This window comes from Arachis stenosperma, chromosome 8 (assembly GCF_014773155.1).
Source record: "Arachis stenosperma cultivar V10309 chromosome 8, arast.V10309.gnm1.PFL2, whole genome shotgun sequence".
In the NCBI taxonomy this organism is placed as follows: domain Eukaryota; kingdom Viridiplantae; phylum Streptophyta; class Magnoliopsida; order Fabales; family Fabaceae; genus Arachis; species Arachis stenosperma.
In genome coordinates this window covers 25653491-25674868 of record NC_080384.1, presented here as the reverse complement: position 1 = coordinate 25674868, position 21378 = coordinate 25653491, and the positions used below count along the sequence as shown (strand labels likewise).

The 21378-nt window shown below is 35.7% G+C and overlaps 2 protein-coding genes and 1 non-coding gene across 3 annotated transcripts; 1 reads left to right on the top strand and 2 right to left on the bottom strand.

Moving 5' to 3' along the window:
* The first annotated feature begins 6335 nt into the window (after positions 1-6335).
* Positions 6336-9706, top strand: LOC130946567 (serine/threonine-protein kinase-like protein ACR4). The gene has a single exon (XM_057875344.1). The coding sequence runs from the start codon at positions 6705-6707 to the stop codon at positions 9477-9479; it is 2775 nt and encodes a 924-aa protein (XP_057731327.1). The 5' UTR covers positions 6336-6704; the 3' UTR covers positions 9480-9706.
* Positions 9707-9847: 141 nt separating this feature from the next.
* On the bottom strand, positions 9848-9919 carry TRNAT-UGU (transfer RNA threonine (anticodon UGU)). The gene has a single exon. It is a non-coding gene; the product is annotated as a tRNA-Thr (tRNA).
* A 237-nt stretch (positions 9920-10156) lies between these two features.
* On the bottom strand, positions 10157-12576 carry LOC130944057 (protein FAR1-RELATED SEQUENCE 6-like). The gene is made up of 3 exons (XM_057872191.1): positions 12411-12576; positions 11232-11797; positions 10157-10698 (listed from the first exon to the last, which is right to left on the bottom strand). Coding segments are annotated over exons 1-3 (762 nt in total). The 5' UTR covers positions 12412-12576; the 3' UTR covers positions 10157-10503.
* Between the last annotated feature and the right edge of the window lie 8802 nt (positions 12577-21378).

The window sequence follows — 21378 nt, the reverse complement described above, 5'->3', positions numbered from 1 at the left end:
CGTCGCGGTACTGAGCTCCATTTAAGGGTTTGCCACTGGCCAATGGGTTGCTGCATGCACAAGGCAGGATTCGAACTCCGACATTTGCTTAAGCGGACTAGTGAGCTAACTACTAGACCAACCCAACTTGGTTATAATATCATATAGATTTAATTGGCTATTTTTTTTGCTTATGGAAACAGCTAAAGTGATACACCATGAAATGGAAGGAACACCTAATATTGCATTGCTATGGGTCAGAGACAAAACGCAATTTACGTTTTGTGTTTGTTTATTTTTTTATTTTTTTGAAATACACCAAACGTAGCTTACGTTTTGGGTTTTTTATTTTTTTTTTAATTTCAGTTTAAGACTAAACGCAAGGTGCGTTTTAACAAGTCAGAAAAAGAAAATTTTTTTGAAGCCACAAAACGTAACTTACGTTTTGTTAATGTCAAAAAATTTTTCTCGGAAGCCCCAAAATGCAGGTTGCATTTTGTACACAAAATAATATTTAAATCCACAAGTTTGCCTATAAATACGAAGTCCGGTTTTATTCATGTTCATCTTCACTTCTCCTCTTGTTCTTTCTTGCATAAAGTCCTTAGTGGGGTGTTTTTTTGGCAGATAACTGTGTCAAAAAAATAGAATTTGTTAAGGCTGAAGTTATGGAAGGTGTTGCAAACTTGCAAGTATATTATAATGGTGAGGTTATAAGAAACACACATGAAAGAGTGACTTTTGTTTGTGAATGTCCGTTGTCATTTGTCATTCCATGTACCATGAGTTTTGTCGAGTTGCAAAATGGTCTTTTTAATAACATTCAAAGCCACATTTTGAAAAAGGTGAGAAATCTTTTATACAAAAGTCCTGTGCAAGTATTTGGTGGGTTAATACAGTTTCAAATAATGCCCATCACTGACAATGCCAGTATGCAGCAGATGTTGTATATTTATCAACAAACCCGATCTCACGTGTCGATGATAGAGCTGTACGTTGAGTTTGAACAGCAGTCGGGGATGAGTATGATCGGCGACGAGATCAATGTTGATGAGCTCGGGGATATAGATTGGGAAGAAGATAATAATGACAGTGAAGACGAATTTGAAGCTAACTATGAAGTCGATGACGAAAATGATGACAGAGACTTGGCAGGTAATCAGGCGGTGCAAGATGAAGCGAATGCGATTGTAAGCCAGCACCCGTTTGGTGTTCCATCTTTTATGCGGACTCTAGATCTCGAAGCCATGCATGCTCCGAAATTTCCTGAGTATGCGAATACAGGTATGTCATAATTATTAATTGAAGTTTTTTATAGTGCTTATTTTATTTGCCTTGTCTGATTGATGGCGGTGCGCATGTCATAGGTGAAGGCAACGTTGTGGCGGAAGATTGCGAGTTTAGTGTCGGAATGGAATTTGGTTTGAGAGAGTCGGTGATATCTGCAATCAAAAGCTACACCATATCTAGAGGAGTTGATTACACTGTGTATGAGTCTGAGCCGCAGACATTCTATGCGAAATGCAAGGGGTATAGTGTAGGGTGCGACTGGCTTATCCAACCTAGCTTGATTCGAAAAAAAGCTTGTTGGTAGATCAGGAGATACAATGGTAAGCACACGTGCACCATGGGCACGATTGCACAAGATCATGCCAAGTTGGACTCAGACACAATTGCAGATGCCATTAGGCCGTTGGTCGAAAGGATGAAAGTCAATAATCTCCTCGCCTAACTGCAATGTGTTATAGCGGTTAAATCTCCATCTGTTAACCCATTCACTGTAAATCTCTCTCCAGTCATGGCTCTGTGCCCCTGTCAAGCGCTTGCAGTGATCACGACCAAGGTCAAACGCCGGGCTGGTGGAAGCTGTTGCATCCCGAACTGTCATCTAACTCGGTCTGTCGGGTGCCATTCTATACACTCGAATGACACTAAAGGCGACTGGGTGGAGCACATAACCATCTGAGGAGCGAGGAAATCCGGAACCCCAACTCCCATATATGGCCGCCATATAAACTGCACATTAGTTACCAAGAGGCCGATTAGAAAACCAATTCTTTTGAATAAAAACATTGAACATTAATGGTTACAACTTACACCGTCAACTCTCATGTCGTTCAGTCCTCGCCTGAAATGCGCAGTAGGCCGCCGTGTATATCTAGTATGTCGGCGCCAATGACTCCACCTAACAAAAAATAGAATAACAATATTAGTAGGAGTAACAAATTAATAATAATAATAATGACAATAACGATAATGATAAAAGTCAATACCGTCGTGCAAGTGGAATACCATCATCGCGAGCTGATCGCGGGGTATAGGTGCCAAGAGCGGCATACGCTCCCACGCCCAAACAAAAAGCAGTATCAGTGGGACATCCATCTCCTTGCAGTTGTATCGTGATGCACGACACAACAATCTGTATAGGTGTGCCAGACTGGCTGCCCCCCAACTGTATGCTGAAATCCGGTGGAAATCACGAAGTAGCGGTAGAAACTTCGAGTTCAATGAAGCCGTCGACTTATCCGAAAACACAACTGTTCCGAGCACGCAGAAAATGTGCACTCGGACGTACCACTCAAGAGACTCCTGAGTATCACACGGCTCGATGTCTCTGCACTGTCGGACCCAAGCAATATTGGCCTTCCCCAACATATGATCTTGCGGACAGGGCTCTCGACCAAAACACGCATTGCAGTTCTCCACCAAGAACTGGTGACTGCTGTCTGTTCTACTCGTAACGGACTCCTCATTAATCGGGAGACCAAGAATATAGCTGACATCTTCCAACGTCACCGTCACTTCACCGACTGGAAGATGAAAAGTGTGAGTCTCCGGCCTCCAACGTTCTACCAAAGCACTCAGTAGTGCAAAATAACCTCTCATTTCGCCTACTCGCGAAACGTGTTGAAACCCAGTCGATGTCAATGTCACTGCAGCTACCTTGTTAAAAGTATCTGGTGGATTCAGTTTTCTTGGCAACAAATTTTTGGTAGCCTGCAAATAGAAAAATGATAATTATTAAATTCTACATAATATCAGTTAATAATTTATTTAAAAAAAATTAGCAACAATAACTTAACAGTATTATTATTATTATTATCTTAAAATATAATAATAAATTATTAAAAAATCATAAGTATTTATTTATTATTTATTACTAAAAAATAATAATAACTGTTAATCAGTATTCCATAATAATAATAATAATAATAATAATAATAATAATAATAATAATAATTTGGTAACTAAACAGTATTGTTACTACTATATAATCTTAAGAAATTATTATAATAATAACATTAACAACATAATAATAATAATAATAATAATAATAATAATAATAATAATAATAATAATAACTATTTCATGACTATCGGTACACCAAAAACACAATTATTATTCATATTATAGACATGATAATAATAATAATATCGGTATAATAAAACACAACTACTATTCATCATATAATAATAATAATAATAATAATAATAATAACCAGTAACTAAACAGTATGTATTATTATTATTATCTTAAAAAATAATAATCATAAATTATTAATAAATAATAAACAATTATTAAACATTATTTACTTTCTATCCAAAAACAATTACAATTTATTACTATTATTACACAGTATTATTTATTTATTATTAGAAAATATTAATATTTTATTATAAAAATTAATAACTTATTATTAGAAAATATTAATAATTTATTTACACAACCGTATCATAATAATTAATAATAAATTATTTAAAAATAATAACAAACTTTTAATTTATTAGACAGTACAACTAGTTGTATGATAAAAAATATAAATAAATAATTAAAAAATAATAACAAATTTATTAAAGATAATAAAAAATTTATTACACAGTATTTTTTATTACTAAAAAATAATTATATTAATAATAATAATAATAACAATAACAATAACAACATTAATATAATAGCAACAATAGTTACAGTGATCACAATAATAATAACAATAATAATAATATTATTAAAATTAACAATAACACTATCAAAATAAAAAAATATTTACCCATTGAGGATAATCAAGATATTTAATAATGTGTTCCTCCGATTTGGTAAAATTACGAACCTCTGATTTGCTTTGGTAGGCTGACAAACGCAACCTGCGTTTTGCCTACTTTAAAATTGGTCAAAAGTGAAGCTGTTTTCATGCAGGGGACATAGAGCCACGTTTCGTTCTTTGATTGCCTGGGCCTGACAAACGCAGGCTGCGGTTTTGTAGCGTGCTCCTCTTCCTTGTTTTTCGTCCCTGCGTTTTGTGCTCTCTGACAAATGCCAGCAACACATTTATGCATAACACACTATACATCCATTTTTTACCAATTCACTATTTTCTAATCCATTTACAAATTAATTTCTCGATTTAATTAGATGATAAATCATTTAAGTTGAAATGTTTATAGAAGATCATCTTGTTTTGAGAGAGTGTTCTTTTTTTTTTGGTATAGTTTGAGAGAGTGTTTTACACAAGAAACAAATGCCTTTTTATGGAATCCAAGTTCTGGACTAATTGATTATCATAATGGACTGGCCAAATCTTCTTTAAACTTGAACTTGGCCAAAGATTACTGTCCTTTGATATGTGTTTCATCAACTCTATGCAGCATCTATAATTCAGATGCAATTGATACTCCATTTATCAAGTCATTATGTTGTTTTATTGGCAGCTCAACATCAGCTAAGTACTTCTTGCTGTATTGGTTCAATGGAGCTGCAAATTTCAGAAGTTGCAAGTTGTTATAATAGAATGCATCACTTTCATGGATTCCTTGATACAACTATGCTTCTTTTAGATGCTTCCAATTGGATGAACCACTTAAGAAGTCCAATCATTTTGTTTATTGAATTTCATTGCAGCATTCAGTGTATCAATGATTTAAAGAGATTAATTAATGAGTAGAAATGGAAGAATAAGATTCCTTTTAGGTGACTAGGTACATATGAACCATAATTACACCTTCATCTGATCATATAAATTCAGTCTATTACTCTATTTAGAAGTGATATAATGTGAAGTAAGATTTAAGACATTTTCTATGATGATCTGATTATTTATCATTGAATTTATGTCAACTCTTGTGGCAACACCTATCCTAGCTTTGCTTTCATTTGGATTTTGTTTGGCTGATAAAGTAACTTATGTTGGTTCAATTTAATTCTTTCTTTTGCATTAACATTTTACATAAAAATTCACATAAATGATTACATTGATCATGAAACTTTCTATCCTTATACATTTAGAAGTAGGTCATTCTTCTTTAACAAGCTAGAGTCATCAATCATCATATTTGTGTGTGCCTGTGCCTCTGTGGCATCATAATCAATTATTCAACTTGCATTGTTCTTGACCTTGAAAGTAATAGGTTTGTGGGCTCTAGGCAGAAAGGGTAGGGTATAGGGGGGACTATTTTAATTCATGTTTATTATAGAGGCCCAAAACAATTAGTCATATAATGATATTTGTTACTTTCTTTGTGGTTATAATTAATAGGTGACAAAGGTGCACGTGATATTGGGGATTAGCACGTGAAAGTCACAAGGTTTAAGTACCATATCTCACTACTCACCAGTCACTAGGGACTAGGCTTAGGACTGAGCATTGACCATTGAAGAGAAGAACCTATAAGCCACTTTTCTATTTCCTATAATCTTATTAGTAAGTTATTAACCAACCCTCAACACACTCCTAATTTGTTTATTTATTTATTGACTGCATTGGATTTATATAGAAAGTTTGTGTTGAAAAACAGTTACTAATAGAGTAGCATGTTCTCTTCATACTAATGGTGCATGTTGTTACTGCATTACAAATCTTAGTTGACTACACAGTACACACCAACCCAGGTGCAAATACAAACAAATCAATTGGATGAGGACTTTGCATTTGATGCTCTTTAACTATATTTAATGCGCGTTTGTGTATTTGCATACTCTTATGTTGTGCATGAAAGTATAAAACTGAAGTCAGCAGTAATAATAATCAAAGGCAAAACTAAATGGATGAAAATGCAATAAGTTTCTCATTTAATGCTTTCACCTAAACTTCCCCTATTTTCAGAACTAGCAGTTCTGTCTCATTTAATGCTTACCTTTAACTCCTCCTTCTCCTTTTTTATTTCCCCTCTCTCTCTCTCTCTCTCTTTCTGTTCTAGCTTGCACTGTAACAACATCACTACCTTGCTGACACCTTCAACAATTGATATTTCTCTCTCTTGATTCTTTCTTTTTGAAAATTTTCAAACAGTTCACACTTCAAATCTCTATATCATCATCAAATCCATACATCAAAATAGTAATGCTGTTTTGAGTAAGAGTTTCTCTCACCTTCTACAACAAGGTAAATGCACCATGGCTTTTGTTCTTGTTAGGTCTAACTCTCTAATCAAACCATCAAACAAGCATTGAATTTTCGTTTCCAATCATTGAAAAAAAAAACTATGGACGGGAGATCCATCTAACAAAGCTCCTGCATGTCTTCTTTGGCCACCAGAAATATTATGATCTTAAAAACCATATTGCACTGCTAGTTATCCATTAGAATTGTGGAAAAATATTCATGGGGTAATGGTGTTCTTCCCAAGTGCTATTTCAGCTGGGTTTCTTGCTGTGCAGTCAATAGCTATTTATATTAGTGCAAAAAGATTCCACCTTTATTTTCTGTATAAGATAACTAGTGTCTGGGTTTCATGGGGTTCTCTTCATCACAATTCTTAATTGGATTTCTTCTTGAGTTTGTGGTTTTGGCATGCCTATGGTTGCAAGTTTCAAGCTTTGGCTCCATGTCTTCTATGGCAGCCTCCTATGGTGACAAACATGTTTTTTGTGGACTGAAACCAGATGGGTCTCATACTGTGACCTGTAATGGAACAAACTCAGCCATAATTCATGAAACACCAGCTCAATTTCAGTTCCTTGGTCTAACTGGTGGCGATGGCTTTGTGTGTGGGATTCTAATGAGTTCTAAGCAACCTTATTGTTGGGGTAGAAATCCTTTTATTACAAAAAAACTTTATGTGCCACAACGTTTGGTTAAAGGAGCTCAGTACCTAGAAATCAGTGCTGGGGATAACCATCTTTGTGGATTGAGGAAACCGTTGATTTGGGGGAAAACGGAAAGGAAAAATTCAATTGTTGATTGTTGGGGCTTCAACATGAGCCGTACCTATGTGTTTGATGGAATGATTCAATCAATCTCAGCTGGCTCTGGTTTCAACTGTGGCTTGTTTTCTCAAAACAGGACTGCATTCTGTTGGGCTCATCATGATGCTAATAATCTAGCAATTCTTGCGGTTCCTCGTGGAAAGAGATTCCGGAAGCTTGCTGCTGGTGGGAATCATGTGTGTGGAATCCTAGAAGGGGTGAATTCTAGGACTGTTTGTTGGGGAAGGAGCTTGGACGAAATGCCGGTGAAAATGGCGAAAATCACATCGATACATGCAGATGCAGGACAAGGCCTAGGTAATGTTTTATTGCCTCCAAATGAGTCCATGATCTCTATAGTAGGAGGAAGGTTCCATGCCTGCGGCATTAAGACCAATGATCTTGGAGTCATTTGCTGGGGCTATACCGATGGCCAAGGAACACCGCCAAGTGGGACTAAAATAACTGATATTGTTGCTGGTGACTATTTCAATTGTGCAAATCTTGCTGAGAAATCTAATCAGATTCTTTGTTGGGGTGTTGGATTCTCTAACTCTCTTCCAAAGCCAGCTGTGTTGCCAGGGAAGTGCAATTCCAATTCATGTCCTCCAGGTTCCTATGAAATGGAGCAGCATAAGGATAAGGGTGTTTGCAATTCATCAAATGCTCACTTTTGTGTTCCTTGCAGTGGTGCTTGTCCTTATGAAATGTATCAGACAAGTCCTTGCAATTTGACATCTGATAGGATATGTGAATATAACTGCTCTGCTTGTGTCTCACCTCAGTGCTTCTCCAATTGCTCCCCTTCTTCTCTCAGTTCTCCTCCCACCAGGAGTAGCAAAGATGAAAGATTCTGGTCTCTCCAGGTGCCGGTTGTTGTTGCGGAGATAGCTTTCGCAATTTTCATGGTTAGTGTTCTATCTACAACTGCAGTTTTGTATGTTAGATACAAGCTTAGAGATTGTCAGTGTTCAGCAACAAGGTCATCAAAGGTGAAGAAACATAATGTGAGTTCTTCTTCACTTCAAAAGGAGAATAGTAAGACTCGTCCGGAGATTCGGAAGGCTAAGAAGTTTAACTATGAAGAACTTGAAAGGGCAACTAGTGGATTCAAAGAAGAATATATAGTGGGGAAGGGAAGCTTTTCATGTGTGTTCAAGGGTGTTCTGAAAGATGGAACAGTTGTTGCTGTCAAAAGAGCCATAAGGTCACAGAAGAGTTCCAATGAGCTACAAACAGAACTTGACTTGCTCTCAAGGTTGAACCATGCACATTTGCTCAGTCTACTAGGATATTGTGAAGAAGGAGGAGAGATAATTCTTGTTTATGAGTTTATGGCTCATGGTTCTTTGCACCAACACCTCCATGGCCAAAACAAGGAGTTAAAAGAACAGCTTGATTGGATCAGAAGGGTAACAATTGCAGTCCAAGCAGCACGAGGAATAGAGTATCTCCATGGCTATGCTTGCCCTCCTGTGATTCATAGGGACATCAAGTCTTCAAACATTCTCATTGATGAAGAACACAATGCAAGAGTGGCTGATTTTGGTTTATCATTACTTGGCCCTGCAGATAGCAGCACCCCACTTGCTGAGCTACCTGCCGGAACACTCGGCTATCTTGATCCCGAGTACTATAGGCTTCATTATCTCACAACAAAATCAGATGTCTACAGCTTCGGTGTCCTACTTTTGGAACTCCTAAGTGGTAGAAAAGCCATTGACATGCAGTATGATGAAGGGAACATAGTTCAATGGGCAAAGCCTCTAATCAAATCAGGGGATATTGCTGCAATCCTTGACCCGGTTCTGAAACCTCCTCCTGATCTTGCAGCCTTGAAGAAGGTTGCAATTGTGGCTTGCAAGAGTGTGAGAATGAGAGGGAGGGATAGGCCTTCAATGGACAAAATAACAACAACTTTGGAGCATTCTCTTGCAAGGTTAATGGGTAGCCCTTGTACTGAACAACCAATTTTGCCAACTGAGGTGGTTTTGGGAAGTAGCAGATTGCACATGAAATCATCTCAGAGGTCTTCAAACAGGTCAGAAATCGATGTTGGAGAGAACGAGGATCAGAGGTATGAGTTTAGAGCACCTTCATGGATAACATTCCCAAGTGTGACTTCTTCTCAGAGGATAAAGTCATCAAGCTCAGAGGCTGAGGTTGATGTGAAGAATAATAACGGTAATGTTTGTGAAGGGAAGATCATAAACATTGGTAATAACAATGTTGGAAGTGGTGGTGATGTTTTGAAGAGTCTTGAGGAAGAGATTGGTCCTGCTTCTCCCCAAGAAAAGTTGTTCTTGCAGCATAACTTCTAACGTTGATAACATGGGAACTTTTGTGTTTTTAGTTGAGTTTTCATGATATGAATGCAACTCTTAACTTGAGTATTGACATTTTTTTTTCTATTTATGGATAGTTGTGGTTCAGAATTTTAGTAGGGATATCATTTTCTTTTCATGCAACTATAGTTGGGATGTAGTAGTAGACTAGTACTATCGTGTTAATGCAACTATCATCATAATTTATTTATTGTAAAGCTTGTCATCCGTGTTTAATGAATGACAATTTAACATTTTTGGCGTCATTTCATTTCTTCTATGAAAAACAATTGATAAAATTGAGGTTGCCTTAAATGCAGGTTGACAATCTCTGCATGCTTGAATAATGAAAATATAAAAATAAATGCCCCCACGCAGGATCGAACTACGGACCTTCAGTTTACAAGACTGACGCTCTACCACTGAGCTATAGGGGCAGTTTGCTTAGCTTTTGGATTCTTTAATATATAAATAAAATTAATACTGACGAACCACACAAATCAAACATGAGAAAATGCTGAGAAGACAGAAATAATAAGACCCGAAGTAGGTAACGAAACCCAATTGATGAAGGCTTGGCTACAAAAGAAACCATGGATATTTGGTCAGGGCATTCTGTACAGAATAAGCTTATTATTTAAATGATATACAAAGAAGGTAGGCTTGAATCAAAATTTACAAAATCAACAATGGAGTAAATTCTATCAAGGCATTTGAATGCCTGTTATGGGTCATAATATTGTTAGAACAAACTACACAAGAATGGACTCAAAAGGACCTGTACATTGACTGAACTGGTTTCTTCTACCAACTTAAGTATCACACCATATAAAGTTGTCCAATGAATTCCATTGAACTTGAAAAACTAATCTACCAAATGAACCTAATGCTAAATGGAGCATATGCCTTGGTCAGCAAATATACTTCTTGCATGATTTTTCCTAGTAGCACCTTCAACACTGGTCATTGATTGTGTTTCATCCGGTGAAATACCTCAAATACTAGAAATTAATAGTTGAACCTATCTATGACGCTGTTGTTCTTCAGCTTCAATCTCCTTCACATTGCCTACTATGTGCTGTATTTTCTTTGAAAGACTATTATTATGCTCCTCAATGTGTTCAAATAACAATTCAAGTTGCCTTTTATAAGCTGCACACCGTTTTTTCTCTATAGCCAATTGCTGAGATAGTTCTCGAATTTTATCATGTTCATTCTGAAAATTGCAAAAGAAAAAAACAGAGGTAAGTAAGTGGAGAAAAACCAAATACGAGTATCAGAGATTATTCAAAAGATCACTTAAGTTTCCTCATAGGACATGGTTTAACGGAGAAAAACAAATGCATAGATAAGAGCCTTTTTTCCTTTTTCTTTTTAATAAAAGACAAGTTTAGCTTATTACTAATAGTACTACAAATATGACTATGACTCTGGAACATCTTAATAATTCAGGGATAAGGTGAGTATATATTCTTAGTTTTTTGCATCTTTGTAAAACTATATTTTCACTCTGAAAACATGAATTACTTTAGAAAGAATCAATCTTGTATTTGGGAATGTTCACTCAAAAGTAATTTTGGGTCAATTGTGTAAGGCATAAGATGGGAACTTCATTAGTATTAGCTGCTGAATTCAAACTCTTGTGAGGGTTGATAGCACTGTTCCAGTTGCAATCTTTCTATCAGGCATAGACTAAGAACTCACATATTATCATATACATATTTCAGTAAAAGAAGAACATTAACTCACCGGATATTGTTCATAAATGCAATCCCTTCTGCCTTTTCCAGGTGTCAAAGGGTGTGTGTGCTCCTTTACAAACTTCGTGACAACCCATTTACCGGAACTAACTTTCCTCACCAAAATCATTGCCCTGCAACCAACCCTTGTCTCTGCCCTTTGCCTTACAATTTTTTCACGCTTATCGGGCATTCTGTAACCCTCTTTGTTGCAAACAAGAGCACGTCCAATTGCAGAACCATCACGCCTTGACCGTGAGAGCTTACTTACACGTATGACAAATCCAACACGCGTGGCATATGCATTATAAAATGCATGCGCTGTTGCTTCCGAATCAAACTCCTGACCCACGTATGGCTCATCAGCTGACACAACCGATACAGCAGGAATTGCTGAGGGGATTGTGTCCCCTCCAGAAGAATCTTGTGTTATATTACCATCTTGATCTTGTTTGTAAGCTGGATCAAAGGAACAGCTAGCAATTTTATCTTCATCAGCAAAGCTACTGCTAACTTCTCCTATGGTAGCATGTGCTATTGTCTCACCATTAATGGAGCCATCAATCCCGAGCTCCACTGCAGCACAAACAAATATGTTATAAGTTGTAGTTCATGCAAAACAGCCATTAATGAAGCTTTGTACCAGAAAACAGTATTGTCCTGAAAACAATGTAGTTCATGCAAAGGGGTTCTAACATATTCTCAGCTCAGGCCACAATCAAGCAAAGCCCAATATCACTAAACACAAGTTAGGCCATTGCGTTAATAATAATTAAATAGTAAAAAATTATCATTACTCGTTCAGCAAAGAATATCACTAACCAGTAACCACAAGTTCAAACGGAATCCAAAACTCTCAGCTTAAGTCAAACGACTCATTAATTGCGTAAAACTCAAATGAGAAAAGTATATCGATCACAAATTCATAGATGTACATACTGCAATTCAACACAAAAAAGAAAGAAGGATCCAGGTTTCAGCTATTTAGCTCATTCCCAAAAGAACTCTATGATGAGATGGAAAGTAAGGGTGCATGCTACATCGCTTGTAATTCAAAGCCAAATGAACTAGGAAGACAGTTATTTAACGAACCAGAAGAAAGAGGAAAACCCTAAAATTGAAGAATCGAATTGTTCAATTGAGTTGAAGGAGCTGAAAGAGGGAAAAATGGAAATGGAGTTAAGCTTACTGAAAATTGAGAACGACGCGAATTCGATTGTCGTAGGAAGCGTCCTTGATTGTGAGAATTATGCTCTGTGTGTGAGCGCGCGCGTGTGTTCCGTGCAGTTGCAGAGAGAGAGAAAGAGAGAGAGAGAAGATTCAGAACGGAACAGAAGGGAGGAGAGGGATTCGGTATGGAAAGGCGCATGGAGGTTCAAGCGCACCTCACATGTCATCACCCCATTGGCTACGCTTCTTGCTATGCCAAAAATAAAAGTCAACTTTTCCCTTTTGTTAAATTTTAAATTTTATTTTTACCAAAAAAAGAAATTCTTAAATTTTATGATATTTTTTAGATTATTATTATTATTGGTCTATGGTGATATTTTCGTTGGATTTAGTATATATTAAAATTAATTATTAATATAAAATATAAAATATACATTAAACAACACATACAAATAAACAAAAGTATATGATAACTAATTTTAGTAGTTAATTTTGTTGTATAATATTTATATTTACACTTTTCTAACCATTTACTTTTCAAATTTTGTGTCATTTACTTGTAAGTTTTGGTCAATTGTTTTTAACTTTTTGTCCAATCCATTTGATTTGGTCCTCTTCTTTAGAGGCTTTTACAATTGCAATGTTTTTTGGGTCAGACAATTGGAATGTTAGACCATCACAATAATCTCACCAGTGAATTGGGCTTATGTTGTAGCCTAGATGGGATATTTTTCTACGGTAGACATTTCTATTGGGCCACCAGTGTCTTTGGGCTCTTCACTTTGGAACTGCAATATTAAATACAACTATTGGGCCTGTGACCCTCTGTTAACCCAAAAAAATGCCCTATTCACCTCCAGTTATATATCTAGTCACTTGTTTAGGCAATAAATTTTAACCTGCTTCTTTTTTTTTGTTTTTTTTTTTTTGTTTGGACGCTACTCCAGAACAAACCAAACAGACAAATCCGATCTTTCATAAATTTCTAAAAAAGACAACTTAAAAGGAAAAATTCAGCAAAAAAACTTGGTTGGTCGAGTGGTCAGCTCACTCATCCGCTTAAGCAAGTATCGAGAGTTTGAACCCCGCTTTGTGCATACAGCAACTCATTGGCCAGCGGCAGACCCTTAAATAGAGCTCAGATCCGCGACGGATTAGTTCTTAACCTGTCGGGTTGGAGGATACCGTTTGGGTAAACCAAAAAAAAAGGGGAAAAAGACAAATAGGTCCCTGACTTTTTAAACTTTTGACAAATACATCCCTGACAAAATTTAAATACAAAAAAGTCCCTGACTTTAACAAACGGAAGACAATTTAGTCCTTCCGTCTATTTGCCTCTCATACACCTAATGGAACTGGCTGACGTGACTGAAACGGTGTCCAGGTGTCCGTTACGGTACCACGTTGGAAGGGGAAAAAAGTTCGAAGGACAAATAGGTCCTTGAGAATTTTTTTTTTCAAAATTAATAAACTCATTTCCTAAATTCTCTCATCTACCTCTCTCCATTTTTATATTTCTCTCTACTATTTTTACTCTATATATAATTATATTTTATATTAGTAATTTGACAAATCAAAATATGTCATTCGATATTTTTGTACAATCAAAATATTTTAAATGTAAAATTATACACATTAAATTATTTTAAATTTTAGATAACGAATGTTAAAATTAATTACTAATAAAAAATTAGACTTTTTCATATAAAAATAATAACTAAAAATCTTATTATTTAATTTTTTATCTGCAGATATCTTGGTCTTCTTAGTCAGAAACTTTTGTCAACTTACGACTTTTTTGTAAAAGTAATTTGATTTTATAAATCTTTTGTGTCATGCATAATTTATACTGTTAGAACAAAGTAAACTATAATTTTAAAAAAATATTCTCGTAATGTTATTATGTATAAAAATACTAGTTCTAATATAATACACAAATGCACTAATGCTAACTTAATACATGAATGATGCACAAATGAACTAATGCTAACTTGATGCATAAATGAACTGATGCTAACTAATGCCACTAGTATGATGAAAACTGAACTAATGCAATTTAACAAATTCTAATATAATACACAAATGCACTAAAACTAAACTAATGCAATTTAAGAAAAAGAGTAGAAACATAACAAGCACAATTTCTACAATTTTAATACAAATATTTAAATTGTAGATTAAAACAAGTTAACTAGATTTCAAAATACAAGCATAATTTTATCAGAAATTATTTTTAATATGGAAAGAAAATTGGTGTTTTGGTTGAATATTGACATTTGAAGTGTATTACATTATTGTGAAAATTATTCAACACGCCCCCACGTGTTGACTAAGATGCTGCCACGTGTTCAACACGCCCCCCACGTGTTGGCCAGAATGATGCCACGTGTTCACCACGCCCCCTACGTGTTGCACCACGCCCCCACGTGTTGACTTCCCACAAAAAAAATCCACCCATCTATAATTACACCACATTCTCCTATTTTCAACAAATACAAAAAAAATTAGCCTAATTTTATAAACTAAATTCTCATAATAGAAGTATAATACAAGTATAATGAAAAAAAAAATTCTCAAGGACCTATTTGTCCTTCGAACTTTTTCCCCTTCCAACGTGGCACCGTAACGGACACCTGTACACCGTTTCAGCCACGTCAGCCAGTTCCGTTAGGTATATGAGAGGCAAATAGACGGAAGGACTAAATTGTCCTCCGTTTGTTAAAGTCAGGGACTTTTTGTATTTAAATTTTGTCAGGGATGTATTTGTCAAAAGTTTGAAAAGTCAAGGACCTATCTGTCTTTTTCCCAAAAAAAAAGAGGAAAACTTCATACATACCGAGTAACATTGAGGAAGCGGGCCAGCTCCATAGTGCTATACCAGACTTCGATTCTCAGGATTCCAGCGAAGATGGAGATTCTTCAAATTTCATATGCAGTGATGAAAACGCAAACTAGACAAAATTTGGGCTAAGATGGGAGGTATGGATCTGATCGACCTAGGGAATGAGTCTTTCGTGGTCAGATTATACAACCAGGAAGATTTCAACCATGTATGGAAGGGGGCGTGGTTAATGATCATTCACTACCTCGCGATCAAAAGATGGTGCTGTAAGACCCAAGACTTTTGAAAAATTCTATTTTAAACCAATCTCAAATTATATATATATAGTTTTAATTTCAGAAATTACATTTAGTGAAAATAATTAAAGGTAATTAATTGGATATGAAATAAATTATGTTTTTTATTCAAACTTTATACTTATGGATTATTTTTCTATTCATGATTAAAGTTCTAGAAATTTGCGAAATATTGAGGTTTGGCTATTTAAATTAGAATTTTGTCTGATTCTATAGTTATTGAATTATCTTCTATATTTAAATTATAAAATTGATAGTTATGAAATAAACTGAAATTTTATATAATTTGATTTTAGATAATTTAATCTATATCATTTAATACTTTAAGTTAAAGATAAAGAAAATTAATTATATTACCATGAATTTTCAATTAGAATAATTTATTGAGAATCAATTAGTATTTTTATGCCACGAATAATATTTTAAAATAATTTTAGTGATTTAATTAGATTTCAAAATTTATACTCCAGGCCTCAATTTTATTAAAATTACTCTACTATAATTAAATTCAAAATCTTAATTTTATACACAAACCCTAATCCCAATTATATTACAATTTTTCCCCTTACTCCTAATGAAACCCTAGCCGCCATTAGCCTTCACCAACACCTACAGCAGCTGAAACCCCCTTTTGTTCAACCAAAATACACACCCATCAGGAAAAGAAAAAAAAAAGAAAGAAGGGGGAAGAAGGATGGGGAACCGAGGAAGGAAGGAGAGGGGGGAAAAGAGTGAGGCGGCGCGGTGGGTGTCACTGCCGCCGCTACTGACAGAGGAGAGAGGAGATCTGAGAAAGAAGGAGAGTGTCGCAAGGGAGCCGCCGCGTCACGTCGCCGTTTGCACCAGCGCCAAGGAGGACCGCGTGAGAAGGAGGCGCCGCCGTCGCTGTTTTCATCGCGTGTGGAGTCGCCGTTGCCGACAAGTCCAGCCGCCGCCATGAAGACCTCGCCGACGTCTTTCCCTTCACAGATCGTCGCCCGTCTTTGGAGCAGAGAGCGAAAGAGATCTCACGGTGGAGGAAGCAGGGAGGCACCGCCGTGCAGCGAGAAGCTACCGCCGCCGTTGCGCGCTCCGTCACCGCTACTGCTGGAGCTGCGCTGCCGTGACCGAGCTTCTGCTGCCTGAAACTCGCCGCCACTGCCACCAGAAACCGCCACTAAGGCCTAAGTCAATTTGGTAAGCTCTAATCTTACCTCAGATCTTCTTTTCTGTTAAGTTGCTCCAACCGTGAGTTGTTACTGAGGGTGTTTGAATTGAATTATACAGTCACCGCTGCTGCAAGACCATCAGAGCTTCCGGCCATTATTAGAGCTGCTGTCCGGTCAATTTAGAAGCTGATACTGTGTCGTTCTATTCTGTTTATCATGGTAAGATAGCTGCTACTGTGTCGTTTTATTCTGTTTATCATGGTAAGATTACGGTTCCGTTCTTGTTTATCGCAATACTCTATTATCAATCATGTTCTAATATCGCTCAATATATGTCCCACGTTAATTCTAAATTATGTCAGATATGTGGTTGTTGCTGTGATCCCTGCGATTGATTGGGAATTTCTACAGTTGTTGCCGATTAACATGAGAATAAGGATTTAATGGGTTTAATTATGCAACTTACGACCAATTGAGGTAGGAGTTTTTCTTAAAATCTATTTTACATTACAGATTTGTTATAAATAGATATTAACGTGAGAAACATATGTCTGTGATTATGATTGTTTTATAAATGTGGTTGTTTGCTGGACTGAATAGCTGATTGCTTGATTGCTTGAGTGGTTTGTGATTGCTGAACAGAAATTAGTTTGAAAGGTTATTTAGTTGATTATTATGAAAAATGACTTTTTTGTTTTTGAAGCTATTTTTGATAATGTAAACGAATCGGCTTTGGAGATGATTTGGAATATGAAACTGAATTAATTTTGGAAACAGCTTAATTTTGAGTTAGTCTGATTTTATAAATGATTTAGTATTTGAGCTGGTTTGATTTTAAAAAGAGATTTATTATTGGCACTGATTCGCTTTGAAAACAATTTGTTATTGGAACTGGTTGAATTTTGGAAATGAATGAGATTTGAGAAAAGTTTGGATGGGACCCAAAAAGGGTGGCAGTGTTCGAGTTTTAGAGGAGATGCTGCCGAAATTTTATAAAATTGAAAGATTTATTTGAAGTAATTAATTAAAAAAGATTTGTTTTTAAACATTATATGTTTTAAGATGGATTTATTTATCAAAGAAAGAATTATGTTTTGAATTGGAATTGTTAATGGACAGAATGGAAAGAAGGATGATGAGGATTCTCTTTGAAATATGGTTTTTGAATGATTTCGGAAATAAGATTTGGATTGGAGAATGATTATGATGTTGAGAATGTTGAGAATGTTGAGATATTGATTGAGAATGTTGAGCTATGATATTTGAATTATTCAAATAGCTTATGAATTTGAATTATCTGAGATACGAGGTTCCCTGGATAAAGTACCATGGCTTGCCACCACGTGTACCAGGTTGAAAACTTGATACTTTGTTGACCCTACGACGTAAGTGTGACCGGGCACAATATAAATTCTTGGAAATGTTACCCCCATTGAGCAATATTCATTATTTGAGAAAAAGTTATGCATAGACACTTGGGGATGCACGTCAGGGGACAATCTAAGGACAATTCAGACTTGTCGGGTTGGCTGGATAACTAACAGATGAGCCTCATCAGCCATAGGACAGGCATGCATCATATGCATTTGAATGTTTTGCTTGGGTTTGAACTTGTTTTGGTTTGTCTAACTGCTAAACTGTTCTTAATTGCTACTTGAACTATTTGCTGTAACTGCTACCTACTTGTGCTTTCCTTGTCTGTCTTGCCTGTGTTTGTCCTGGTGTACTACATTTGAGAATGAACTTTGGTGTTGAATTAATGATTGTGTTGTTTGATTGCATGGTTGGTTTCTGATTGATATTTTCTTATGAGAAAGGAAATGTTTCGGATTTCTAAAAGATTAAACATTGTTTCTTTGAAAAGGTTTTAAATGATTACCTATTGGTTTTTAAAATATTCATAAGGCAATGATAATCACTGGGCTTGAAAATAGTTTTTTTATTAAATATCTTCTTATGACAACTTTGAAACTCTGTGGTGAGACCATGTGGTTAGGTTCTCACCCCCTACAGCTTTACCTTTTCAGAAACCGGATGAAGGAGTGAAGAGAGGATTTTTGCTAGTAAAGAATTTTATAAAAATATAGTCGCGTTGTAAGTATAGATTCTAAACCAACAGAAAATCTCTACGTACAAACGTTTTGGTTGTCACAAGTAACAAACCTCTAAATAAATTGATAACCGAAGTATTCAAACCTCGGGTTGGCTTCTCAAGGAATTGCAGGGAGGTATGTTCTTATTATTGGTTATGAGTCTTGTAAATTGGGGGTTTTGAAAGTAAGAAAGAAGTATGTTCAATGATAAGAAAATTAAAATAGTAATAATAAAATAAACTTTTGGCAAGGTATTAGAACTGGAAGTTTTATCCTTATCAATTGTGATGAGAATTGGATTTTAATCCCACTTAGTTAACCTTTACTAAAGCAAAGGAAAGTCAAGTGGAATAATTAGTTTGATCCTCAAGTCCTAGTCAATCCCTATGGGAAGACTAGCTTTAGAGCGATCTGCTAATTTCAGCCACTGCTTTATTTGATAACTCAAGCGTCACCAATTACTTAACCAGAGCCAAAAGGAAAAATTCTAAATTAAATTGAAGACATCATAAATAGAATAAAGCAATCATAAATCTGAAATACCTCAGTTGCATAATAAAAGCAGTTAAATCTAACATGGAAAAGTTCTTAAGCCAATTGGGCAACATAAATCACTAATAAATAAAAGCATTAAAGTATCTCAATAGTTGGAGAGAAGTCAAAATAAAGAAATATTGAACCTGTGATGAAGAAGAAATAAATCCTAATTTCTAAAAATCCTAATCCTAAATCCTAAGAGAGAGGAGAGAGCCTCTCTCTCTAAAAACTACATCTAAATTATGAAAAGTGTGTCTTCTCCATGAATCTCCGTTGTATGGATAGACTCCCCCACTTTATGGCCTCTAATCTGTGTTCTCTGCGCCGAAAATTGGGTCAGAAATAGCTCAAAAATCGCTGATTGTGAAATCTGGTCCGTACAGGTCGCGGCAAAGTGACGCGGAGGCGTCATCCACGCGTTTGCGTGGAATGAGATTCGCATATGCGACGCGTCCGTGTGGAGCACGCGTTCGCGTCGCCTATCTGTATGGCCACTATGGCGAATTATATATCAAATCGAAGCCTCAGCGTTAGCTTTTCAACTCAAGTGGAACCGCATCATTTGGACCTCTGTAGCTCCAGTTATGATCATTTTAGTGCGAGAGGGTCAGGCTAACAACTTTGCAGTTCCTTCAACTTCTTGTATTCCTTCCACTTTTGCATGCTTCCTTTCCATCCTCTGAGTCATTCCTGCCATGTAATCTCTGAAATTACTTAACACACATATCAAGGCATCTAATGGTAATAAGAGAGGATTAATATTAACAAATATAAGGCCAAAGAAGCATGTTTTCAATCATAGCACAAAATCAGGAAGGAGAATGTAAAACCATACAAATCATATGAATAAGTGGGCAAGGACTTGATAAAAATCACTCAATTGAGCACAAGATAAACCATGAAATAGGGGTTTATCAACCTCCCCACACTTAAACATTAGCATGTCCTCATGCTAAGCTCAAGAGAAGCTATAAAGGAGTGAAGAGAAATGATAGAGAGTATACAATGCAGCCTATCTATGCGGATGCAACTACATGCAAAATATTTCTACCTACTTGGTTAAAAGTAAATAAGTTCTTCAAGACAAATATGAACCAAATTCCACTAATTCAAATTATACAATAAAAAGCAAGTAAACTTGTAAGAAGATAGCTCATGAAAGCAGGGAACATAGAATCAAGCATTGAACCCTCACTGGTAGTGTATGCCACTCTAATCTCTCAAGTGTCTAGGGTCAATCACTCTATTCTTCTCTAATCATGCTTTCTAAACTTCGTTCTTCATCTAACCAATCAACAAATATTTAGTATACCAATTCAAACATCATGAGGTCTTTTCAGGGTTGTAATGGGGCTGAGGTAAAGGTAAGGATACATATATAAGGCTAAGTGAGCTAACAAAGTAAATCCTTGATCAGTCTAAGATCTCACCTAACATATACATACTTTATACAATTTAAAATGCTTTACCTAGCTACCCAAATTTTTCCACTTTTGTATTACATGCTCATGTATCAAACTTATTTTTGAATTTTGTCCCATGTGCATTGATATTTTTTTTATTTTGCATTTGGGGTAATATATATTTTTTTTGTATCCCCTTATTTAATTACTTAATAATTTTTTTTCTATTTTTTTAATTATTTTTATTTTTTTTTATCAATGCACATGGTAATTTAATTATTTTGATTTCACATGAGCATGCTTCCCAAATTTTCAAATAACGTATTCAATTCAATTCTCTACTTTTTTTATTATTCCATGTTCCCATAAAATTCTCCATACTTAAATTATACACAATATCTATCTTAAGCTAACCAAGGATTCAACTTGGGATTTTTAATTTGTTTTTCTGCTTAAGGCTAGTAATGTGGTTATAAAACAAAAGGGGATTAAAAAGCTCAAGGTGGCTAACAAGGGTGACATAAAAGGGTAGGCTTTATTTGGGATAAGTGAGTTAATAATCAAATATGGCCTCAATCATATACAAGCATGTAAATACACTAAATAATGGACATATAGAATGGAACAAAGTAAAGATTGCAATTATAGAGAAGAAAACACACAAGAAT